This window comes from Prionailurus bengalensis, chromosome D2 (assembly GCF_016509475.1).
Source record: "Prionailurus bengalensis isolate Pbe53 chromosome D2, Fcat_Pben_1.1_paternal_pri, whole genome shotgun sequence".
Lineage (NCBI taxonomy): Eukaryota > Metazoa > Chordata > Mammalia > Carnivora > Felidae > Prionailurus > Prionailurus bengalensis.
In genome coordinates this window covers 11,900,585-11,926,600 of record NC_057351.1, presented here as the reverse complement: position 1 = coordinate 11,926,600, position 26,016 = coordinate 11,900,585, and the positions used below count along the sequence as shown (strand labels likewise).

At 44.9% G+C, this 26,016-nt stretch overlaps 1 protein-coding gene across 2 annotated transcripts in view; it reads left to right on the top strand.

Moving 5' to 3' along the window:
- The window catches only part of MTR (5-methyltetrahydrofolate-homocysteine methyltransferase), a 106,586-nt gene that overhangs the window by 28,348 nt on the left and 52,222 nt on the right, over positions 1 to 26,016 (top strand). For both annotated transcript variants that reach the window (XM_043596217.1, XM_043596216.1), the window contains exons 9-15: positions 124 to 224; positions 1,306 to 1,367; positions 3,081 to 3,148; positions 6,007 to 6,086; positions 8,795 to 8,907; positions 12,590 to 12,730; positions 15,236 to 15,421. In XM_043596217.1, coding sequence (XP_043452152.1) covers positions 124 to 224; positions 1,306 to 1,367; positions 3,081 to 3,148; positions 6,007 to 6,086; positions 8,795 to 8,907; positions 12,590 to 12,730; positions 15,236 to 15,421 — 751 coding nt within the window. The remainder of the gene's footprint in view (positions 1 to 123; positions 225 to 1,305; positions 1,368 to 3,080; positions 3,149 to 6,006; positions 6,087 to 8,794; positions 8,908 to 12,589; positions 12,731 to 15,235; positions 15,422 to 26,016) is intronic.

Genomic DNA, 26,016 nt, shown 5'->3' with positions numbered 1-26,016 from the left:
TGACCTGAGTCGAAGTCGGACGCTTAACTGACTGATCCACCCAGGCGCCCCTATCGTGACTTTTTCTATATGAAGATATTTTGTGTGCAAGATGATGCTCCTAATATCTTTTTGTTTTTACAGCATTGGATTAAACTGTGCTCTGGGTGCAGCTGAAATGAGACCTTTTATTGAAACAATTGGGAAATGTACAACAGCCTATGTCCTCTGTTACCCCAATGCAGGTGTGTATTTCTAGGGAGTTGCACCTGAGGAAATCCAAATACACAAGACAGGGATAGGTAGGGTTAAAAGAGTTTATTTTGCAGGTCTTGGTATATAGTTGACATTCAGTGGGAATCTTCTAAATGAAAATACAGTGGGTCTAGACCACTGTTTCCCTCTAGACTTGAAGGAACAGTTTGACTCAGCCTGAAAGCCTCGGAATTGGACAGAACTTTGGGGGATGAATCCCAGGTACATAGCCGAGCAGAGCCTTGCTTTTGGTGACAGTGCTGGCCGAGTGAATGTGGCCAAAGAGAGGAGTGCAAGAAAAAGAGGAGAGGGAGCCCTCCTGTCCATTCCGCTGTATTAACAAGCTGTGTGTTAGATTATTCCTTTCTAAAAGTTAGCTCTTCTAGTTTACTATATGTAAGAAATTTTAAGATATTTATAGGCAGTTCTCAAACTATCCAATTAGAAACTGGTAACCCATTTTGGATTAACCAGATTTCCTGGTGAATGTTTTTGAGCATTTCCTTAGCTCCTTAGGGGTAGACATCATTTTCCAGCTTTCTTTCCCAAAATATATACATTTTAATGCTTAATAAATTTTCTTTCCCACCAGGAGAAGAAAACTAGAAGGGGATAATAAATAAAACAGGAAATTGGTTAATTAGATGCTAAAGTTTTACTGGAAACTTTTATTTGGAAAAATTTATTTGAGAGGTGATTGGTTGTGTTTTTTTTTTAATTTTATAGCCGGTGCTCTCATCAATTCAAAGGATATGTAGTACTCTCCTAACCCCCGCCCCCAAGCAGCTAGCTGACGAGATTGAGTTTCCTTCGCGGGAAGGGGCTGGGGTGGTGACTCTTCTTTCAGATGGAAGAGAAATAGTCTCTGTTTATTTGCCTCTGTGGTTTTTTGGGGGGCGGGGGTGTGATACCTTTTCATTTACTGTGTTCATTATTAAGAATTATAGTTTGATTTTGCAAACAATCATCATATAATTATAAACTTTTCTCACTTTTAAACCTAAAGCCTTCGGCGACATTAGTCTGCACGTCAAGGCGATTTTCAATAACGCTTGTGATCTGCTTTCCTAGGTCTTCCCAACACTTTCGGTGACTACGACGAAACTCCGCACATGATGGCCGTGCAACTAAAGGTTAACGATTCTCTTTTCCTTCAGTTCTTAAGAGATAGAGAAATGAAATCTTAGATTTACAGTATCTAGAGAATATTTAGAAAACTTAAAATTTTCTCCTAAAGCAATCCCAGTGTATGTATAACAAAAGCTGAACTACTCTGGGTGCCTGGGTGGTTCATTCTGTTAAGTGTCCGACTCTTGATTTTGGCTCAGGTCATGATCTCACAGTTCATGGGATTGAGCCCTGCATTGGGCTCTGTGCTGACAGCATGGGACCTGCTTGGGATTCTCGGGCTCCCTCTCTCTCTCGCCCCTCCCCTGCTGTCTCTCTCTCTCTCTCTCTCTTTAAAAAAATTTTTGTTTTTTAATTTTTATTTCTTTTTGAGAGAGAGCATGAGCTGTCAGCACAGAGCCCGACGTGGGGCTCAAACTCACAAACCACAAGACTGTGACCTGAGCCGCAGTCGGACGCTTAACCGACTGAGCCACCCAGGCGCCCCTCTCTCTCTCTCAAAATAAATAAATATTAAAAACAACCAAACCAAAAAAGGCTTAACTACTCTGAATTAAGGTGGTGGAGGCAGAGGGAGGGGCTTGACGGCAGCATTTTTCTTCCCATCAGGCACTGGTGTCTGTTGCAAAATTCCCAGTCAGGTCCAACCCGAACTACTTGAAACTAGGCTGTTCTCTGCAACGCCCTCACGTGGTGGCTCCCCTCCCCCACTTTGCCTCAAGCATACTGTTGGGGAGCATTGATGTCTTCTTGCTCCCTGTTGTCACAAGGATACCTTCTTGCCCACATACCTCCCACCTTTGAATCCCAGGTCTTGGGACCGTACCACCCACTAACTCCTGGGTCTCTTTTCCTCATTCCTTGAAGTTTTAGCTTCTGGCTCATTAACATTCTCTCCTAAATGATTTCTGACTTAATTCTTGAGACTTCAAGACCTTTCTAGTAGGTGATCTTTCCAGTTCTCCGACTTGTCAGTTCCTTGACTTCCTGTTTCAGTTACTGTCCTTCCCTAACTAGCTTGTGGTTAAATTCTACACCACACTGTCCAGTATGCAGCCACTGCCGTGTGCCGAGAGCTTGAGATGTGACTGAGGAGCTGAATTTTTAATTCTTTAAAATTTTAAATTAATTAAAAAAATTTTAAATGTTGATTCATTTTTGAGAGAGAGACAGAGCACGAGTGGGGGGTGGTGCAGAGAGAGAGAGGGAGACACAGAATGCGAAGCAGGCTCCAGGCTCCGAGCTGTCAGCACAGAGCCCCACGTGGGGCTCGGACTCCCCAGCTGTGAGATCGTGACCTGAGCCAAAGTCGGATGCTTAACTGACTGAGCCACCCAGGCACCCCCATAAAATTTTAAATTAATTTAAATGTAAAAGCTGGTATGTACTTTATGTGTTATTTGATGTGCTATCCAGCTCATCATGTGATTCCACTCAGCATATAGGTAAAAAAAAAAAAAAGGTCTTTATTATGTCCAAGTAGGCAAATGGTTACATCTTACATTTTAAATGGTATAAAGGATTTCATAGTTATCTGAGTTATGTTCCCTGCTTTAAACCTATCTAAGGCATGTGAAAGCTTTGTATCTTGGATTATGTTTAACCCTCTTTTTAGTGAAACGTTCATTTATGAAATGTAGATCTCTTTTCCGCTGAAGGGGTGGTGGTGAATTTTGAATTCAGATGGACTCTGAAACTGTTTCTTTTCCTAAATGCAGGGCTTTGCTGTGGATGGCTTGGTCAATATAGTTGGTGGGTGCTGTGGTACGACACCAGATCATATCAGGTGGTAATCATTTCTAAGTATTTTACCTTTTGTTGTGGGATGAATTGTGTCCCCACCCCCCAAAATTCATATGTTGAAGTCCCAACCTCCCAGTTCCTTTGAAGTGACTGTATTTGGAGATAGGATCTTCAAAGAGATGATTCAGGTGAAATGAGATCATATGGGTTGGCCCTAATCCAATATAACTGGTGTCTTTGTAAGAAGGGATAAGGACACAGTTTCACAGAGGAAGGGACCCTGTGAGCACATAGGGAGAAGAAGACATCTGTGAGCCAGAGAGGCGACCAGCTCTGCCAACACCTTCTTCTCAGACTTTTAGCTTCTAGAACTTCGAGAAAAAAATTTCTGCCATTTCAGCTACTCAGTCTGTGGTATTTCATTATGGCAGCCCCAGCAAACTAAGATACCTTTATACTGTGACAAATTTCAAAAACAAAAGAAGATTAATAAAATGAATCCCCATGTGCCTGTCACAGAGTTTCCATAATTTTCAGTATTTTGCTTTTCTTTTTTTTATCTATTTCCCAATTTTTTCCCCTTAGAACATTGTAAAGCAAATTCCATCACGATATTCTATCCATAAATACCTGACTAATATTTGGAAAGTCAAGGAAGGACAGCTCATATTTCCTGTGGGCAAACACACATCCCCATTAGTTCTCTCATGGAAGGAAAAGATGACAAGACAACCAAGCTCCTTGAGGTCAAGAGAAGTCGCCTGGTCATTGGCCTAACCCGTGTTGTTGAGCGAGCATCTGAGGGACAGGGTGTGAAGGAGAGCATGTGTTCAAGTCCTTGCCAGTGTGTGGCTTAAAGAGGCTTGCAGTTCAGTGAGATAGGATACAGTTTAGGACTGTTTGTAACTTGCTTTTTCCCTAGAGTGACGGTCGATTTTGAGCCAGTCATCCCACTGTGCTGAGTCTGTGCACATGATATGTCCACTGTTCTGATGTATCTAACATTTCACTCTTTTTGTTGGCTTCTGTGATAGACTCTGTTAAGAACCTATATAATTTTTATTTTTATTTATTTATTTGTTTTTAATGTTTGTATTTATTTTTGAGATAGAGTGAGACAGAGCATTGAGCAGGGGAGGGGCAGAGAAAGAGGGAGACACAGAATCCAAAGCAGGCTCCAGGCTCAGAGCTGTTAGCACAGAGCCTGACGTGGAGCTCGAACTCTCAACCATGAGATCATGACCTGAGCCGAAGTTGGACGCTCATCCTACTGAGCCACCCAGGCATCCCAAGAGCCTCTGTTATTTTTTTTTTATTTTTTTTTTAAATGTTTTTATTTATTTTTGAGAGAGAGACAGAGCATGAGCAGGGGACAGGCAGAGAGAGAGGGAGGCACAGAATCTGAAGCAGGCTCCAGGCTCCGAGCTGTCAGCATAGAGCCCAACATGGGGCTTGAACCACGAACTGTGAGATGACCCGAGCCGAAGTCGGACGCTTAACTGCTTAACTGACTGAGGCACCCAGGTGCCCCGAGCCTATGTAATTTTTAAAACATCTTTTAAATAATATCTTAAAGCTATCAGTAGTTGAATATAGTATATCTTTCGGCTTCCTTTTGTTTTTAAAGTTATCCTCTCCTTTTTAAAAAGAGTTGTTTTGTTTTTATTCATTTATTTTTTAAAGTTTTATTTAGAGAGCATGAACAGGGGAGGGGCAAGAGAGAGGGGGAGATAGAGAATCCCAAGCAGGCTCCACACTGTCAGCGTGGAGCCTGATGTGGGGCTCAAACTCATGAACTGTGAGATCATGACCTGAGCCAAAGACAGATGCTCAACCGACAGAGTCACCCAGGCACCCTGAAAGAGAGTTGTTTTAAAAATACCTGTGGGGTGGGCCGCCTGGGAGGCTCAGTCAGTTAAGCGTCCAACTTCAGCTTAGGTCAGGATCTCACAGTCTGTGAGTTTGAGTCCCACATCAGGCTCTGTGCTGACAGCTAGGAACCTGGAGCCTGTTTCAGATTCTGTGTCTCCCTCTGTCTCTTCCCCGTTCGCACTCTGTCTCTGTCTCTCTCTCAAAAATAACATTAAAAAAAAAATACCTGTGTGATTGTGTGCATATACATGTAGGCGTATATGTTTCTATCTCTGTCTACTCACCTCTGTGTGTGTGTGTGTGTGTGTGTGTGCACGCACACGCTCTCCTGCTGCTTCTCCTGGGGCATCTGCATACTAATCTAGGTCAGCAGAGTGAGCAGTTCATACAGGTCCTGATAAATTTAGTGGAGTAGCCTGATTTTTCCAAGTTGATCTAAGACATGATTTACTACAGCCAATAAGGTTAAGAAGTGTGTGCACAATCAAAGCAAATTTTTGAGAGTAATTATTTTTGGGGTTTTAAGTGATTTCTTACTATATGCCCTCCCTACTGTGTGCCTATGCTTAGAGAAAACAGACCTAAAACACAGGCCTGCACTCGTGGCTCCCCGTCTGCTGTGTGCTCCTCCTCTACGAGGAAGCCTTTTTTCTGTCAAACTACCAGGAAGCAAGCACATGGTTCATGGACGGAAGGCCCCATGTGGGTTTGGGAAAGGAAGGAGGGGATTTGCTGTTGGCATCTGCATAAACCATCCCATCCGTCTCTCAGTTTGTATCTCTGAGCGCAGAAGCTGGTACAGTCAGTGCCCAGCAGACTGGGCAGGTAGAGAGAAGTTCAAGTTTGTACGTTCGTTTTCGGCCTTGCTGAGAGAACTGAAAGGCGTAGCTGCTGCCGCATGTTTGGAATTAGGTACATAATTATGTGCATAATTATGTTAAATAGACTTAATTTCATAGCTGGAAATTAGCTTAATTCAATTTATTTTCTTCTGAATTAATGGATGTAGTGTTTTGTCTTTTAACTCAGGGAAATTGCTGAAGCTGTGAAGAACTGTAAGCCTAGAGTTCCACCTGCCACTGTTTTTGAACAGCATATGTTACTCTCTGGTAAGTGGTGGAGACACGATTGTTAGGATTTCAGAAACCACTTGTGGGTTAATTCCGTACGTTTATTCTGAGCGGTGGTGATACGTGTGCCAAGTAACTTGCTTCTTAGGTCAAGAGGCGTGCGTGTTTTCTGGCATTTAAGTGGCTTCTAGTGGAGAGTAGAGGTGGGAAATGTGCAGAAGGCACAGGTGGTTTGCCCAGGTGGGGTCTCTGCTCAGAATTAGAACTCACACAGTCGCAGCTCTGTTACGCACCGCTTTGAAAACACACTCTCGGCCACAGGCTAACCGTTTGAATCGTCGGATTTGCCGTTAGTTATTGAAAGTTCCAAACCGCCACAAACAGTGGTCTGTAATGACGGCAGCCTCTTCCTAGGAAATCGTTTGCTTCTATGATATTCTTGCCATGATCCTGCATTTGCTGTGTGTTCAGGACTTTACAAAGAGGTGTAGTTACTGTTCTGTTGGGTGCTCATCAGTCCTGTTAGGTGGGCAGCCTCCCTTTTCTGGAATGAGTTTTGATGTTCAAATAAGGAACATCATCAGTAAAGTAGTCCATTATGCCGACTATTAGAGAAATAACTTTAAGTTTTATATTTTCTCCACAATACTAAAATGACATATTCTTAGATGGTATTTTTAAGCAACAACAACAAAAATGTGTGTGTGTGTATGTATTTATAGATATACAGATATATGTATACAATAACAGATTCTTAGAGAATCTGCAAATAGTGCACGTGGGAAATTATGCACCCTAATAACTTAGAATTTAACATTTCTCAAAATTGAAATATGTGTGTTCCTTATGTTCCTCTAAGGAAGTTGAAATAAAATCTAAGGACAGCAAAAGCAGCACCTCCTTTTCTCAATCAGAACATATTTCATAGAATTCATCCCAGTGAGTGAGTGTGAAGTTGGGTTAAAAACCCTCTGCAGTCTTCCTGGCTTTCTGTTCATTTTCCAGAAGACGGAGAGCAGGCCTAGAGGGAGTGGGATTTAGGGGGTGATGGCACACTCCTTACCCCCGAACGTGGCTTCTGCCAGGGAGAGGTGTGGTAGGATAGTTGATTTCATCCTTAGATCTTAAGACTACTGATTGACTTTGCCAAGATTGAAACAAGAGAACCTTTTAGATAGGATTTTTAAAAAGAATTTATGTGGAAGAATCAAAGAAGCCTCTTCTTCCAATTTGAATTTCCAATGCTATTTCTAAATTGCTTTTAAAAATCACCTTCAATCAGATCTTAAAAGAATGACATCCAACACACTCCTTTAAATGGTTCTTTTATAGATTGCAGACGTAAGAAAAATGTAGCTTTTATGTCAGATACCTCACATTGATAATAGTTGAGAAGCACTTTGTATACAATGCTTGTAGGGCGATGACGCAGGGTGCCCCTCAGCATGTAAATGTTGGCACCCCTGTTTGCCTGCCCTGCGAACCTTGGCGTCTGCCTCCGGATCAGGGGTACCCCGAGGTTCACGTGGAGAGTCACTACCAGTGGGAAGAAATCAAGACAGAACTGGGAAGGGATGTCTCCCCAGTCTGTTAACCAGTCTGGAAGACCTTCATAATTACTCATCTTGTATTCATTATTTTCCTCTCCCTGATATCTTGTTCCTTTTCAACCAGTGCTTTGGCAAAGGACGCAAAAGCCATTTTCTCTCATTAACAACAACAGCGATGACTGCAGATGCTAATTTTATGCTTATCAGTATTATCTAGTCTCGTTTTTACAGTATTGCTATGAAATGTATGAAAAAAGTGTGAAAAAACATCCTTTTATGTCTCTCTTTTATAAAATCAGAGGCCACAAAAGAAGCGGCCCTGGTCTGTGTGCTGAAATAGCTGGACGGGGCTTGGAACCCGGGGCTGGCCGTCCCCAGATCCTGCCAGACCCTGTCTCCTCGTGCTTTAAATATCATTAGAACAGAAACAGATAACAGCGTTTTCTGTAACGATAACTTTGCACCGCCTGTTGCTTTTTACCTCGGTTAATGTGTTCCTAATTGTAAAGCTGGTATTTGCCCCTAACGTGGCCCGTACCAGGGGAGATGTTACGTCCCCTTGGCAAATAAGGCAAGAGGTGCAGACAGCCCGAGTTGCATTTCCCAGAGTCCGCTCACGAGTGGAGGGTGTGCCGTGGCGACTCCGGTCTCCCAGGGCTCATCCTGGGTCCTTCCTGGTGACCCAGTCCGACCTTGCTGGTCCCGGGCTCTTGGCCTCTGGGTCAAAGACAGCAGGTAGAGTTCTGAGCACGCTGCTGGGGGGATGAAGGAAGCTTGCCCCGGCTGGCTTCCCGCTGATCTCCAAGTGGCCAGCTGCGAGCAGTCCTTTGGCTCCTGACCTCCCAGCCTTGGCCCCACACTCTTGGTGAAATAGGGGTATGATGATAATTTTTCCTTGTTTATCAAAGCTGGTATGATGCAGTTCCTTCGAAAAATTTTGAACTGAAAAGCCCTGAAATACTTCTTTTGAGAGTTGTGGTTGTAAGTGCAGCTGTAACATACAGCCTTTGTCATGTTTAAAGATTTCTGGGGGAAGAAGGCCGTGGTCCTTCCTCACCCCGCGTTAGGCGTCCTGTGTAGCCAGATGCGCTGTGCCGCCAAAACTTCTTTTCTTTCTCATGAAAGCACTTGTTTTCTGTCTGTCTCATATCATCATGTGAATTTCCAGAAAATTCTCAAAATGCTTCTCCTTTTAAGGTCTAGAGCCCTTCAGGATCGGACCGTACACCAACTTTGTTAACATTGGAGAGCGCTGTAACGTGGCAGGATCCAGGAGGTTTGCTAAACTCATCATGGCAGGAAACTATGAAGTGAGCATCTTAGTAAGACCCTTGAGGCATCTGCCATGTCGTCGGCTAGACGGCGTGTCAGTGAAACCGCTCTGCCTCTGAGAGAGTGATTTGCAGCGCGGTGGGGACTGTGAGGAGAACGGTCATGCGTGTTAGCAGCGGGCTGGGCAGCTGGGAGGGGAGGCTTCGGGAGACCGAAGCCGTTCTTACTAACGTTGATTGAAAAGAACCTCACTGGGGATGTGAAGTGGGGTGAGATGGGAGGGATCCCGGTTCCCACCTTTTCTGTTAATTGTGAGATAAATTTAAAAATTTGAGGGTACTCTTCATTTTGGCTTCTCACAAATCCTTCTAGGGAAAGAGGAAGCCGAGAAAATTCCTATCCACTTCCTCATAACCACATCAACCAAGTGACTCGTAGTGTTTCTGATTCTGCTGGCTCTGGACTGACACAGACAAGCAAACAGAAAAGAAGGACTAGGCCTCTGTCTTGGAAAGTTTACATGATAGTTTAGCCACAGTATTTTCAGGCTCAGTCACCCCGTGCGTAAGCAAAATCTGATCCCAAAACTGCCTCCCCTAAGCATCTGGATAGATTTTTTTTTTCTTATTAAAATCAGAAGTTAAAATTGGAGGAGTTTAGTCTGATTTATCTTATCATCAGCTGTCACTGAGGTTTTGCGTGCTTTAGGAAGTAGGTCTTCCAGAAACCAGTATCAAACCGGACTTAGTTGTACTCACCGAGAAAGGGCCCGTCTGTCATCCTTTGCGGCCCTCCAGCCGAGCCTCTTAGCCGGTTCCTGGCCATCGTGTCAGTCTTTTTCCCTGTGCTCCTGCTGCTGCTCGCTGCCACTGTGTGCTTCTGTCACCCCAGGCCAGAAGCTGCCACAGGGTGACATTTTTTTGCAGATGGGATAAAATCCAAACTCCTTAGGCCACTATTCAGTTCTCTCCATGCAGGCACCAGACCTCCCTCATACCCTGGTCTGTCATTCGAATACTCCAGGAGGCTTGCTTCTGCCCTGCCCCTCCCTCCCCCATGCCGTGCCTTTTTTTTTTTTTACATGTCTGTTCCCCTCTAAAATCCTCATGAGCCTTTGTGGTTCTATGGCGTTCTTCCATTGGCCATGTTTCTATTTATGTTTTGATTCTTAGGGTCATTCTGTAGCATCCCTTTCAGCCCTCAGATTTGACAGATTTGACACGGAGAACAGAGGGCGTTTTAGGAAGATGTAAGCAGATGGGGGTAACAGTGTCTAGCATTTAGGGGCGCCTGGGTGCCCCAGTCGGTTTAGTCTGACTTCAGCTCAGGTCATGATCTCACGGTTCGTGAGTTCGAGCCCTGCATCGGGCTCTGTGCTGACAGCTCGGAGCCTGGAGCCTGCTTTGGATTCTGTGTCTCCCTCTCTCTCTGCCCCTCCCCCGCTTGTGCGCACTTTCTCTGTCTCTCAAAAATAAACAAACATTAAAAAAATTTTTTTTTAAATAGTGTCTAGCATTTAGTAAGGTCTTACTATGGGCCAGTCGTGGTGCTCAGCACTTTACGTCACTGTTGAACCCACACAGACCTGTGAGATGGGTATTATTATTATCCCCATCTTACCGATGGGCCTTTGGGGCAAGTTAAACTACTTGCCTGTTGTTTTCCGTCAAGTAAGTGATAGACCCCCAGTGTTCTCTGCTGTCTCTGCCTAGAGTCCACAGGACGAGGAGGTGGTGGAGGCTGGAATGGGATCAGTAGGGGTGACTCCTTATTTGATTCTAATTTCCCTTGAAGTAATGATCCCTCAAGGCTTTGCGGTTTGCTGGGAAGAGCACTGGCCTAAAAGAAACCCCAGTGCTGAGTGTTGCTCACCTTGTACACATGACTTCATCATAGTGAGCCCGTGTGGGAGACTCGGACCTCCACGCTCTCACTCCATGACTCTTCTGGAATAGAGAGGCGGGGTGTTGGCATCTCTGCTGTCCAACTCTCTTGATCGCCAGTCTTGCCAGGTTGCCCCCGTCTCCTCTCTGCTTCCCCCAGTCTGTCCCCCAGGGGCCAGCCGAAGACTCTCCCTCTCGGGTGGCTTCCTCCATTTCAGTCCGCAGAGACCTGGCCCTTCCCTGCTGCTCGTGCAGCCTCGGCGCTGGACTCACCCCAAGTGGGGCAGCACTGCCAGCTGTTCTGTGGGCCGGTGTCGTCCGCCCCCGGCCAGGTGCAAGCCCTTCCAGGATAGGGATGGGGACGCGTGCTGGAAAACACTTTTTGGTTTTGATTTTGAATTTTGTTGTCGTCTTTTTCCCGTGTAACCTTGGGTCATCACGAATGGTCTTTCCTCGGGCAATGCCAGAGGCTCCCATGTCTGCTCTATCATAGTGATGGCTTGACAGTTTCTATGTGGCTTGCTTAAGCCAGGGAAAAATTAGGACAACATCAGAAGCTACCGTTGATTTTATCCTTACTTATTTTACTGTGTTATGAAGTGGACTGTGAAGACCCAAAATAAACTCTGTTTTATCAATTAGCATTTATAGAACGTGTATATTTTGCCCAGCATTGTTCAGAGGAGAGCAGGAAAGCAGGACCTTTCTAGAGTCCTAAACACTTAACGCTCTATTTTGAGGAATAAGCTGATACTCCTGAAATCACGAGGACAGGATGATGTCGTAAACCATGCCATAATGATCACAGCTGTCACAGAAGTTGGGAGGCGGCAGAGCGTTGTGGAATAAGCAGTGTTTCCCACCTGAAGGATGTTCTCTGGAACACTGATCCTACAAGATATTCCTTAAATGGTCGTAAATGGGAAATGCCGCGTATTATATCCTGTTCTTGGATATTTGCAGTGCGTAATAGTGTATTACAGGATTTGAAAAGCCTTCCAGTATAAAAATCTGCTGAGTTTTATTTAACTCCTATTTCATGTAACTCTTACCAATAGCCGGCAACATGCTTTGCATGTCTTGGCAAACACTGAAGAGTAACAGAAGTTTTGGATGGTGTCTCTGAGGACTTCTTTTGGAGGAGATGGGGCTTGAGCTGGGTCCTAAACGGTATAGAAGGGAAGGAGATTGTATTTCTTTTAAAAAAAAATTTTTTTTTCAACGTTTATTTATTTTTGGGATAGAGAGAGACAGAGCATGAACGGGGGAAGGGCAGAGAGAGAGGGAGACACAGAATCAGAAACAGGCTCCAGGCTCTGAGCCATCAGCCCAGAGCCCGACGCGGGGCTCGAACTCACAGACCGCAAGATCGTGACCTGGCTGAAGACGGACGCTTAACCGACTGCGCCACCCAGGCGCCCCAAGGAGATTGTATTTCAAACAGGGGGACAATGTGACCTGTGACTCGGAAGTGGAAAAGACGTGGCTGGGTGAAGGGAACCAGGAGGGGAGGAATGGGGAGTTCAGTTAGGTAAGAAGACAGGGCCAGGTCACGGCGGGCCTGGGACACCAGGCTGGGGAGTGTAGCTTCTCTATGGCAGGAAAAACAGCGCCTTGGTGGATTCCGAGTGATGAAATGATGTGATGGAGGAGATGTTAAAGAAGGGTCAGTCGTCCGTCTGTGATGATTGGTGGGAGGAGAGCGGGCCCAGGGTTGGGGTGGCTGGCCAGTCTAGTCTGATTTGGAAGGACTGCCGGGAAGGTAGGGATGACTTTGGCCTGCCTTCTCTCGGGTCGCCCTCTCCTAATGCTGCCTCCTCTGGCATTCTTTCCTCAGGAAGCTCTGAGCATTGCCAAAGTGCAGGTGGAAATGGGAGCCCAGGTGTTGGATATCAACATGGATGATGGGATGCTGGATGGTACAAGTGCAATGACCAGATTTTGCAACTTTATTGCTTCTGAGCCTGACATTGCCAAGGTTGTACAAAATGTTTATTCCCCAAGGGAGTTCACCTGCCCTCACTCTGTCACTCATTTAACCTCGTCAATTGTCCCATGGGTCTGTCCTCTCATACACTGGTTTTCTGGTTTCTTACGGTGAACACCCAACAGTTTCTGATTGTCAGTTTCTCCTTTAATGGCAGCCTTTTGATATAAACCAGAGAGAGCTGTGACCTCAGCTCGGCTGTTTCCAAGGCTTCTGGAATTACTCACAAGAATTGAGTTTCCTCTGATGTCTGGATGGCCTAGGAACCTGCTTACCGTGTCTCCGAAGGATGCAATTACCCGCTTTTACCAAGTCATGGGTTCCATTTCTAACACAGGGCCGCTCAGCCAGTTCTTCTTTATTGCAGGAAGAAGAGACCCGTTTGGGCTTATCAGAGTAAACAAAATTATAGAACAAGATTAAATTGAAGCATTCTATGTGAGCTTTTACATTTGTTCTTTAAAAGATGAAAGTTAATTGTGTCCAGTTTTAAAAATATTTTTTAGATGGATTCTAAAATCTTTAAAAATTTTACTTCATTTTCTACCATTGAATTTGTGGTGAGAAGTGATTTGTGAAGTTCTTCTTAAAGGAAACTTCCTAGTGCTTTGAGGGACGAGGCTGTCTGCCTTTCATTAGGCCCATGGCAAACGCTTAAGTTAGACATCTTGTGGTAAGCAGTGAATTACATCGACCCGTCTTTCATTTGTGTCTTAAAACTCCTCAGTCAAAAGCCCTGTCACTCCTCTGGGAGTAAATATTTTGAGAATTTAAGGTGCGGAGAAACCAAATGACTTGTTCCAAGTCCATCAGAATGAGAGGGGGAGCAGCTTTTTATCTGCTGAGCGGTGGGAAGGGGGCCCTACTGGGGTCGGAAGACTCTCCTCACGGTCCCAGGCAAGTCCGCTGACTGTTGACCCGCGTTTCTTTCCGCTGCTTTGTCTGACTCGTGACTCGTGAACATAGGAGTGCCTCAACAAGGAACAGCCTTAACTAACCGAAGACCTTATGAATCACTGTTCTGATTTCTCCAGTAACTTTGTCTTGATCTCTCCTGGTTTTGACCTCCTACCACAATTTACTTGAGACCAAATTATGAACAACTGGGGTCGAGCATAAAAACGTGTGACTAGCCCATGTTTACCAGCACAGCTGGGACACCAAACTTAGCCAGCGGTTTAGAACGTGGGCCTGGTATCGTCACTGGTGCCTGACCCCTTTCCTAGCAAACCTGTCATTGCCAGTGTGGTAAGAAAGAGCAGAGTCAATGGCTCCCTCGTTCCATCATGCTCTGCTTTGGAAGAGTGGCCTACGGACGAGCCGACTGCCCTGAGAACCTTCCCTGCGTCCTCCCGCCCTGCTCTCTCTCTGCCCTAGGTGGGGCGAGGTGCCTCCGAGACATGCTGCTCACCTGCCCCCGCGTTACGCACACTTCATGGCACTGTGTGTCAAGTCGTTTATCTTAACAAGCTTGGGGAAGCCCGGGAGCCTCCTGCTCCATCAGTGCCCCCCAGTCTAGCACAGGGCCTGACGTGGGCGTCACTTTAAGTAATGGAGCTTAGATCAGCTGCCCTCTTTCATTTCTTTGCTTGAAGCTAGTCCTGCCTTGGAACCCTTACTTACTTTTACTTTTCCTGGAACAGAGGCATGAATGCACAGAGACTGTTAAAAATGAACCCGTTCTCATCTGTGCGTTCCAGTTTTGTCCTTTATTTTAGTTATATGCTTTTATTAAATATTACATCTTTTCCTTTCTAATAGTAAAACGCTTCTACTTCTAAAACTCTTCTAGACACCCCTGCCCCCAGTCAGGAAATTGATTTTCTTTTCTTTCTCTTTTTAAAAAAAATTTTAATGTTTATTTATTTGTGAGAATGAGTCAGGGTGTAAGCATGGGAGGGGACGGAGAAAGAGGGAGACACAGAATCCGAAGCAGGCTCCAGGCTCTGAACTGTCATTGCAGAGCCCGATGTGGGGCTCAGACTCAAGGACCATAAGATCATGACCTGAACTGAAGTCAGATGCTTAACCGACTGAGCCACCCGGGCACCCCAAGAACTTGATTTTCTAAAGGGAAGATTGAATTTGAATAACTTGGCTGGAAGGCTGTTCCCAAGGGTGTACAAGGCTGAGCATTAACCCCAGAGTCAGATCAGGGATGTTCTGAATCCTGTTGGAGATTTAGTTTAGGCACTCGAAAGTGTAACCTGGAAATGAAGCCGGTGAGCTGACCTCAGTGGTTTCGTTCCAGTGGTTAGTCGTGATCTTTGATTTATAAATTTCTGGTTCCTACGTGGGGTCTCTTGTAAGACTGGAATTACTCCCAAGTATTTTGGGCTTTAAGAATGAGTACCTTAAAATCCTCTTTCTTCTACACTACTATTATTTGTTTGTTGTTTTCCTAAATAAGAAATAAGGAATATTTGGGAGCCCTTGGGTGGGAGTTTGTAGTGACTTGTAATTTTTCTGTGACTTTTCTTGCCCTTCTGTTCTCAGGTGCCCTTGTGCATCGACTCCTCCAATTTTGCTGTGATTGAAGCCGGGCTGAAATGCTGCCAAGGGAAGTGCATTGTCAATAGCATTAGCCTGAAGGAGGGCGAGGGCGACTTCCTGGAGAAGGCTAGAAAGATTAAGAAGTTTGGAGCTGCTGTGGTGGTCATGGCGTTTGATGAAGAAGGGCAGGTGAGTGAGGACTTTTGACTGAGCTCCATCGCGTTACACGGGCTAGACCAAGCAGCAGAAGATAGTAGAGTCCAGAACACCATAAGTACCATGTGGGTGTGCACGGGTAGATACACACGTCATGCACGTGTACAGATACTCGTCGCTACAAATAGGAAAATCTGATATATTCTGAAGTCATTGTATCAGTTGAGGAAAGTATTATTCAGTGAATGCTATTAGACCGACTGGCTGTGCGTTTGGAAGAAAATAAAGTAGAGCCCTGTTTCCCACCGTATCCTAAAATGCAGCCTACGTCAGTTAACGATCTTAACGGAAAAAACAAAATTCTGAGGAGTATATGGGCAATTACCCATCTAAACTTGGGAAGCCAGGAGGAAAATTAATAGAGGTATCCACCTGAAAATGTTTAACTTTCTGGGGTGAAGGACATGGTACCATCTGCAACATGAGTGGTAGCAGTGGGTTAACATCCCCAACATGCAGCATTTCTGTAAATTGGAAAATAAAACACCCAAATCAAGCCAAAAGAAGTCTAGACAAAGGAAGTGAAAAGCAGTTTATAGAAAAAGAAAAGCAAAGAGCTAATAAATCTAGGAGAAGATACTATACTTTGTAATGATTAAGGAAATAAAAAATGAAGCATTAATAGGATATTTATTTTTTTAATCAAAGAGAAAAATCTCTTTTGCACTCTTCTGGATTACTTGAATTTTTCTCCTAGTGAAAACATATCTTTTGGACAAAATCAGTAACACTTTAGTCACAAGCAATTTTACTCTAAAACTACAAAAAGCAGAGAAAGGAAAGAAAATGGACATATAATTCCACTACTCGTCAGTCATACAAAATAAGAAGTCAGTGTGTCCCGATCTGAAACCACGCCTACCCTCCAGTTAACTGGCGTTTTTTTCCTCAGCTTATACAGGCGTACATGTATCCACATAAGTCTTGTTTTATTAAATAAAACCGGGATCATGTTGTCAAATGGCTCCTCTCGTCATGTCCCTGCCACGGTATCAGGGAGGGGCAGTGGGAAACTTGAAACATAATGTCAGGCGAGCAAAGGGTGTGCAGTGATTATGTTGTATTGATGCTTTATACCTCAAGTGACTTTTAGAACCATTTTTGTGTCTCTTCAGTATTTTTTAAAAACAATGAAAAAAAATTCCATCCCTTGTGAGTCAGCCCCCCTCCCCCACCCGACCCCAGGAATGTCATAATAGGTCGATACGTGAAGGTACGTGTTCAGGCTCCTCGTGGTGTTATGGTCGGAGAAACTGGCAAAGAGTCTGACAGTCCATGAATAGCGGATGCCGCACAGAGCACTGCGTACCGGCTAAACAGGAAGAGGTGTGGAACCAGGTCTACAATATATCGAAAAATGGGGAAAAAAGGCAGCATGATCCCGGTTTTATTTAATAAAACAAGACTTACGTGGATACATGTGTGTCTGTATAAGCTGAGGGAAAAAAATGCCAGTTAACTGGAGGGTAGGCGTGGTTTCAGATCGGGGCACACTGACTTCTTATTTTGTATGACTGACGAGTAGTGGAATTATATGCCCTTTTTCTTTCCTTTCTCTGCTTTTTGTAGTTTTAGAGTAAAATTGTTTGTAACTAAAGTGTTACTGATTTTGTCCAAAAGATATGTTTTCACTAGGAGAAAAATTCAAATAATCCAGAAGAGTGCAAAAGAGATGATTTTGGTAATGGACATGTATCGAACCTTGACTCCTACCAAGCAGGCATGCTACGCATGTTAAATCAGCTTTTTGCCCCAGCATAGAAGTGTTGGCTACGTTTTATTATTTTTTTCGTATTCCACGTGAGGAAACCAAAGCGCTTGAGTCCCTGTTGTCACACAGGTGGCTGGTGCTAGGATTTGAGCCCGGATCTGGTATCATTCACCGGCCTCTTTGCTAAATGGTCGGGTGAAAGAACCCAGGGTAAGGCTATCCGGGGAAGAGTTGGCTGTTTTACAAAAAGCCACCTCAGAAAGTCCTTCTGAAGAGGAAACACATTAAAAACCTGAACTAAACGAGAAAGCCATGGGACCATTTAGGGAAAGAGGAGAAGTTCTCGAGAATTAAACATTTTATATAAGTGAATTTACACCTGCCGTTCTGGAACCTTCCCCCGACTCGGCAGAATATTGGCATCTTCCTGTCTTGGTAAATACGAGTTATAAGTCCGTCTCTGATGGTTGCGTTAGATTCCAGGATTGTGTGTTTTCCTTAGTCTGATATTGAATGACATTACAGTTGTTTCTAATTTTTTAGTGAAAGGAACGTGGCCGGCAAATTCCCGAATTCATTCAGCTATTTCCTCTGGGAAATGGTTGTCCTCGGATGTGCGGATGTTTAACATTTGGACACGTACCGTTAAGTCATCCTTTTGCAAAGTTGTTATCCAGGCCTCTTCCCCTGCCAGTTCAGTGTGGTGAGACCTTCTGGCATTGTTTTTATTTTTACCTAAGATGTCTATGTAGGTAGTTACAGAGGCAACTACCGCTGTGTGGGTTTTTCTAAAACCCAGAAGCCTCCAGCCCTCTAGCCCCCCAGCGGCAACCATGTCAGCTTTTATCTGAGACTCACAGCAGTTCCCTCCTTGTCTTCAAATCCCAGTTTTAGGTATTATTTATTGCCTCTCTATAGTGGGGATGAGTTTGGCGTTTTTACTATCCTCTGTACCCCCACTTCACACATCTTTACTTGTATCCCCCCCCCCATCCTCCCACTACGGTTAATTTTAGTCGTGACTATTTTCGGTGCTCACATCACTAAGCAACGTACAAGCCCAGACATGTGGTCGTATGCGACAGTTCCTTTTCTTTCCTGCACCCTGTTTGCTTTCCGTGAAATCAGTACTTTCCGTCTGCTTTGTTTCTCATACAGTTTATTTTCAAAATATCCTCTAGTTGTGTAAATTTCCAGTATCCAGTGTATCCAAACACAGTCAGAAGGTGGTCATTTAAATTTATTGAGGAATGCTGTCTTCAGGTCTTCTGACACAGTCTGGGAAGGTCGTAGTCTGACTGACAGCTGGCCCTGTGAAGCGTCCCTCGCCGTCCTCCTGGGTATTCCTCTTACTCCTCCCTTAGATTTTTAGATCTCCTAATTGCCTCATTCTTTTTTTTTTTTAATTAAGACTTTTTTTTTTTTTTTTTTAATTTTTTTTTCAACGTTTATTTATTTTTGGGACAGAAAGAGACAGAGCATGAACGGGGGAGGGGCAGAGAGAGAGGGAGACACAGAATCGGAAACAGGCTCCAGGCTCTGAGCCATCAGCCCAGAGCCCGACGCGGGGCTCGAACTCAGGGACCGCGAGATCGTGACCTGGCTGAAGTCAGACGCTTAACGACTGCGCCACCCAGGCGCCCCAATTAAGACTTTTTTTAATGTTTATTTATTTTTGAGAGAGAGAGAGAGAGAGAGAGCGAGCAGGAGAGGGGCAGAAAAAGAGGGAGACACAGAATCCAAAGCAGGCTCCAGGCACGGAGCTGTAAGGACAGAGCCCGATGCGGGGCTCTAACTCACAGACTGGGAGATCATGACCTGAGCCGAAGTTGGACGTTCAACCGACTGAGCCACCTGGGTGCCCCTGCCTCATTCTTGGTTTGAGCTCTCCTGTGGTGAAGTGCATTCTCTGTCACCTTCCTAAGAAAGAAAACATGGCGGTAAAATTTTTTAAACCGTATGTGTCTGAAAATGGTTATATTCTACTTTTATACTAATTGACAGTTGGACGGGGGTATAGGATAGAAGCTTGAAATTCTTTCCCCTTTGCTTTGAAAACATGGTCTTCTGGGGCGCCTGGGTGGCGCAGTCGGTTAAGCGTCCGACTTCAGCCAGGTCACGATCTCGCGGTCCGTGAGTTCGAGCCCCGCGTCAGGCTCTGGGCTGATGGCTCAGAGCCTGGAGCCTGTTTCGGATTCTGTGTCTCCCTCTCTCTCTGCCCCTCCCCCGTTCATGCTCTGTCTCTCTCTGTCCCAAAAATAAATAAACGTTGAAAAAAAAAAATTAAAAAAAAAAAAAAAAAAAAGAAAACATGGTCTTCTGGTTTCCACTAGGGCTGTTCTAACCCTTCGTTCTTTATTGTGAAACCTATTTATTTTCCTACTTTCTGGATGCTTCTTGGATCTTCTCTGTCCATGGTGTTCTGAAATCTCTTGATGATGAGTCATCTCTCATGGGGTGCACCCAGTGGTCTCTTTTGATTTGGGAAACTTGAGGCCACAGTTGCAGCAAGTTTTCTTGAATGTTTTTATCTTCTCTTTTCGCACATGTGGTGTTCAGATATTGCATGTTTTGGAAAGATTGCCTAATTTTCTTTTCTTTCCTGTTTTTTTCAGCCCTAGCATTTTGCTGTGCTCAGTGTGAGATTTCTACACCTGTATTTATTCTCCAGACTCTCTATTGAGTCTTATTTCTAGGAGCTTTTTTTCTTTTTGTTATCTAAGTGTTCTGTAAGAAATTGGTATAGACATCTGTTATTAGTTGATGGAGGCAGATACTGGCTTTAATTCTTTCAAGTGCATCTTGAGGCCCTGGTGTGTGCCAGGCCCTAGGAAGATAGCAGGGCATAAAACCTAGTCCCTGTCCTTGTGCAATGTGTATTTTTAGGGTGCACAAGGAGTAAGAAATAAAAACACAGGTCACACACACCGTTCAACATAAACATGTTGCATGTACAGTACTTGGGAATAATTTGTACATAGGTGGGATTTAAAGCAGGGAGACTGTGTCTCCAAAGGAATGACTGTAGAGCAGAAGTCCCAGGACCAAGTGCATCTTGGAGCTGCAGTGCTCAAGGCTGGGGAGAGGAGGAGACCCCATGAGAAGAGTTCGAGGAGGAACAGCCTGTTTGTAGGAGAGGAACCAGAAGACGGGTTTCACTGGGAAGCCAAGTGAAGAACAAGCAAGAAGGGCCCGATGAGCTATTTTAAAGAGCTGTGGTTAGATCAAGTAGGATGAGACAAAGAATTTGTCACTGGATTTAGAACTGGGGTAGTTGATGATCTTGCTGTACTGTTTCCAAGGAGATGAAAGCTTAATTGGAGTGGGTTCAAGAGAGAATAGGAGAATTGGAGGCAGCAGGTGTAAACAACCTTTTTTGAGGAGTTTTGCTTTAAAGGGGAACAGAGGAATAGTGTGGAAACCAGAGATGGGTAGGGGGTTAAGAAAGGGCGCACGCGTGTGTGTGTGTAGACGGATAATGTGATGATATGTCTTTGCAAGCCGATGGGATTGATCTGGTAGAGAAAGAGAGAAGAATTAATGCACCAGGGAAAGGGGGTGTTTGCTAGCTCTGTGACCTTGTAAGTGGGGAGGGCCGGCAATCAGTGTGCAGGTTGGGGGGGGGGGTGGCCGTGTGCTCACACTGCGGGAGCGAAGTTGGAAGCGTGCAGATCCAGAGGCACGCTGGGCGGTGTTCTGGGGCGGGTCTGTAACTGCTTGTGTTTTCTCAGTGAAGCAGGCAGCAAGGTCAGCTCAGAATGGGAATGCAGTGTCGTGTGCTTTGCCAGCAGTGTGTCTGTGTGTAGCCAGCAGTGTTTGTAGCCAGTCTGTGTGTAGCCAGCAGCCTCCATGGAGAAGGGGTCTCTGCCGGGGCTTTTAAAAACCATGCACAGGGGCGCCTGGGTGGCGCAGTCGGTTAAGCGTCCGACTTCAGCCAGGTCACGATCTCGCGGTCCGTGAGTTCGAGCCCCGCGTCGGGCTCTGGGCTGATGGCTCAGAGCCTGGAGCCAGTTTCCGATTCTGTGTCTCCCTCTCTCTCTGCCCCTCCCCCGTTCATGCTCTGTCTCTCTCTGTCCCAAAAATAAATAAACGTTGAAAAAACCATGCACAGCCCTGGACTCCACCCTTTCGGTTCCTGGCTTGTGTGGTCTGGGGTGAGACCTGGGCTAAGTAATTTTTAAAAATTTTAAATTCCAGTACAGTTAACATACGGTGTTACATTCGTGTTAGATGTACCATGTAGTGATTCGGCAATTCCGTACATCACCCTGTGCGCCTCGCCTCGAGTGCCCTCCTTAATCCCCATCACCTGTTTCACCCGTCTCCCCACCCACCTCCCTTCTGGTAACCGTCGGCGTGTTCCCTGTAGTTAACAAGAGTCTGTTTCTTGCTTAGCCTGTCCCTCTCTTGTTTTCCTTCCTTGGCTCATTTGTTTTGTTTCTTAAATCTGGCTTCAGGAATTTTGAGGCCTTAGAGGTGATGTGTATACTGTGATTGGAAACCAGCAACGTGTATCTCGGTCCTCGTAGCACCCACCTGGGGGTAGCTGTCCTCCCATGTTAGAGTGAGTCAAGGTCAGATGGTTAGGACGTGCTGGAGCCAAGTTCGGATCCCTGATCTGCCAGTTTGAATACTGATGCGTGTTTCCAAGTCCTGTGTAACTTACCCCATGCCTTGTCCGTTCGCATTGCACAGTGTTCGGTCTGGTCTGAGAACGAGCTTTCCCAATGTAGATTTGAATGTGACTAGAAGTAAAAAGCAAGTGTAGGGAAAGAATCGTTTTAATCTAGTTACGAAAGAATGCAGATTAGAGCAATATTAAGGTAATGTTTTATCTGTACTAAGTCAGTAAAAGTAAACTTAAAAATGATCAAAGCCCATGCTGGTGCAGCAGTAGAAACAGAAAGCCTTATTCATCCTAGAGCATAGTATCAGGCTGGGACGGTCCTTTTGAAAGATGCCGTAATGCCTGCCAAGACATATAAAAATGTTCATACCCTTTGAGCTAATGATCTCATTTCTGGGAAATTATCCCAATAGAAGAATTCGGCAGCATTAAGAACACTATATACGCAAAGATTTTTCACCAGCTTTGTTGAAGAAAAAGACACGTAAATGCCCAACTGGAGAGAAATCTTTAGCTTAGATTACATCATTCTGTTGGGATATTATTCAGAGTATTCAAATATTAATTACGAAGATTATGGCAGGGTGACAGTGCTTATAAAATGTAAATAAAAACATAAAACCAAAAATTATTTAGACACTGTATACATGACAGCATAAAAACTACATTTAATAAAGATCAGAAGAAAATGCTGTAAAGGAAAATAATTGTTACTATAAGGCAGTAGAACTAAAGATTCCTTTTAAATACTGCTTTCCCTATTTAAAAATAATTTTTCTGTATGATTGTAGACATATATGTTTACTGAAGAATTATAAGAAATTACAAAGAACAACACAAAAAAATTCACGTATTTGCAAAGCTCAGAAGCCAACAATACAGATATTTTGGTTATTCTAAAGGCATGTCTTCTGTCAGTGAATTCTCCTCACACTCTTGGGTGTAGAAACAGTTAAGAACCAAGATTTGCTTTGCTTGGATGACATGGTTGCTTCTAAGGAGAAAGCCGTTCTCTTAAATATTTGTTTTAGAGAGAGAGAGAGAGAGAGAGAACGAGAGAGGCAGAGAGAGGGGGAGACAGAATCCCACGCAGGCTCTGCACCATCAGCACAGAGCCCGACGTGGGGCTCGAACCCCCATGAGATCATGACCTGAGCTGAAATCAAGAGTTGACGCTTAACCAACTGAGCCACCCAGACGCCCCGAAAGCCTCTCTCTTAAATGGAAAAACTGTTGGAACTGAACAGAGGGGGGATCTCACACCTGCTTTTGTTGCAGTATCTGGCTGCCGTCTTCGGTTTATGTTTGTGATTCATGTTGCACTGAAAACTGCGAGGTCAATGTCAGATGTGGCTGAGGGGGCTCTGGCCCTGAGACTTCTGGAGTAAAAGGCAAATAAGGAAGCGTTTCTTTGTCTTTTGCTGATGTTCATAGTTTTGATTGCCTGTTATTTTAACTCCTTTATCCTTGAAATTTCTATGGGAAAATAATGTTATTACTACTACTAGATTTAATTTTCCTTTTCTAATTGAAATGATTATTTTGATAGAATAATTTTTGATAATGTGAGGTTTCTTAGAAATATAATTATCACCTAAAAGGATGGGCTTATATCATTTTTGTTTGCATGTGTGCAAACTAATTTAAAAGGATCAGTATCCTATAAATGCATCCGTTATATTCACATTTTCCTCTGTTAAATGATTTGAAAATAATTTTCCAACTTATGGAGAAATAAAGCCCCATTGGGATATTGATTAAAATTTAACCCTAACCTAGAGTATGATGATATCTTAGCAATATTCCTAGTTGTCATTTAGGAGCATAGGATGTCTTTCCAGTTATTATTAATGAGGTTTTATAGTTTTTCTTAAATAGAGAATTTCGGGAACCTTCCTAGGTGTTTTGTGTCACTTTGTTGTTGTGTTGTGATTGGCTTATTTTTTCCTTTCGTAAAATTTCTCCTTTGGTAATGATCTTTTAGATTTTTATTTCATGACAGCTTCTCTGTTGAATTTAGATAAATTGATACCGTTTTTCGGTTGAATGTCTTGTATTTTCCAGGAAGCTATGCGCCATGGTATCGTAAATGGTTCTAGGAAAGGGAAGTAATAGTGAGTTCTCAGTTTTCCCTTTATTTTTACCTTGCTGAAGGTAGTTGACCCACGCCTAGGAGCTCATTCTCAACGTTTTCTCCTCTGATCCTCTCCGAGCTTTGTTAACATCCTACAAGTATTTCTGCATTTCAGAGGCCTCCTATTCAGTGGCTATGGAGAGGTCGCCACTGCCCAGTTAAACTTACGTGATTGGATATTTCTGTTCTTGGGCCTTTCCTTCTCAGGTGGACTATAGGTCTGAAGTCCTTGCAAAGACTTCTCCAGATTGCTTTTGGAGGCGGGAGTTCATGACAGGGATGTGAGGAACAGAAGGCCTCCACGCCTCTCTTGGTCCCCAGGCCTCCACGGAGCCTGGGATGCTCGTTACCTCACAGGAGTAACAGCACAGCTGGGGGACCTCCAGCTCAGGCTCTGGCTTCCCAGCGCGCCTGGCTTTCCTCTTTGTGACGGAGAAGATTTGAATGGGGTCGCTTGGCCCCAGCTAGGAAATGGTGCTGCTTCACCTGGGCCTTAGCATTGGCCTTGCAGAGTACAGTTTTCCAGCATGTGGCTTCTATCTGTAGTTTCTGGAGAAAAGCCACGGGCAGGCGTTGGATCATGATGATGACTACACAAATGAGTCTGGCCTCTGATTTCCTCATCTGCTGTGTCCCCAGTGGTCACATCTGAGACCCTGTCCTCCCTAGTGTTAGCATACTGTGGAGATTGTCTCTGTGTCTCATTGCCCTGTCTCCCATCTTGTCCATTTCCCCTTCAAAGTCTGAGTCCCTGGCATCCAGATTTTCTGCCTTGAGCATGAGCTGTGCCAGGGGCACCCCTCCCTCCCTTCAGGCGAGGGGTGAACCAGGGGCCCTCCAGGTTGGCCTTGCATTTCCAGCGACCCCAGTGCACTCCTCCACCGTGGGCAGGGTCTCCCCGTCTTCACCCCTGGCCTTCACTTCTGCCCTCGTGATGCTGGGTTTCCTAACACCTGCCCGTGGCTGCCTGTGTCCGTCCGCACATTTGCCACCATGCAGAATCCACTCAGAAGGCTTCTGAACTAAGCCCACGCCCTCTGTGGTTTTGGAAAGCCAGAGTGTTTTTCCTTGTAAACTTCTTTCTTCAGGTTTCTTCCTTCTGACTCATCGGTGCCCTGCTGATGGTGGCACCCATGTCCCTATCACTTCTGGTTTGGATTTTGTGGCAGCGGGATGGGCCTCCTGCTCATTCTTAACTAAAGCATCTGCCTACTGATGGCTGTCTGGCTTTCTGCAGCCTAAGAGTAAATCGGGTAGATGGCGAGATCATAAATGGCCTTTATTCCTTCCTTCTCGACCCTGAGATTTGTGGACTCATCCCTGAGGTTTTCTCATCGTTTGACCTGAAAAGGTGCTGCTTCACCGATCCAGGACCCCAGCTTGGCTTTACAGGAGAATTGCCAGGGGCTTCTAAAGATATCGTTGCTTAGCTCTCTTCTCAAGGTCCTGATCTAACCGGTCTAGGGGGAGGTCCAGGTATTAGAAGACAGACAAGGAGCCCCACAGATGACAATGTGTGACCAGAGTGTAGAACCCTTGCGAACAGAGGGAGGCTCCCATTCTCTTCTTTCCCTGGACCTCTCTTCTGGATCCTGTGAGATCCTCTGGCATGACTGCAGCTTGCTAGCGTGTTAATCTCCTAACCCTGGTTGAGGAACATGACAGAAAAAATCCTGGCGAATCTAACGTGATATGACTTGCTTCTGGCAAAGGTCTGCACACCGAGCCTCTGTTCATTATGAGATTCATTTGTTTATTCAATGGCCGGGAGTTGAGTGTCTGTTAATGTGACGGGACTATTCCAGGTGCTACAGGAACAGTTTGACAAGGATGTATCCTTACGAGGCTGAGAGTTGGTGATTCTGTTCTGGCCCGAATAACAAATTCCTACCCTGTGTGGACCCTCCTGCTTGTTCCGTGGGCAACGCTGCCTGCTGGCACACGGCTGGGCTTCCCTGCTTGCCTGCGCACGACACCCTAAGCCCTCCACACTTGGCCACGTGTCATTCGTGGCTCAGAGAAGTGAGCAGGACCTGGATCTCTTGACCTGCCAGTCAAACTAGGCTGTAAGAGACACTGGCAGTGCTGGTAGCCCC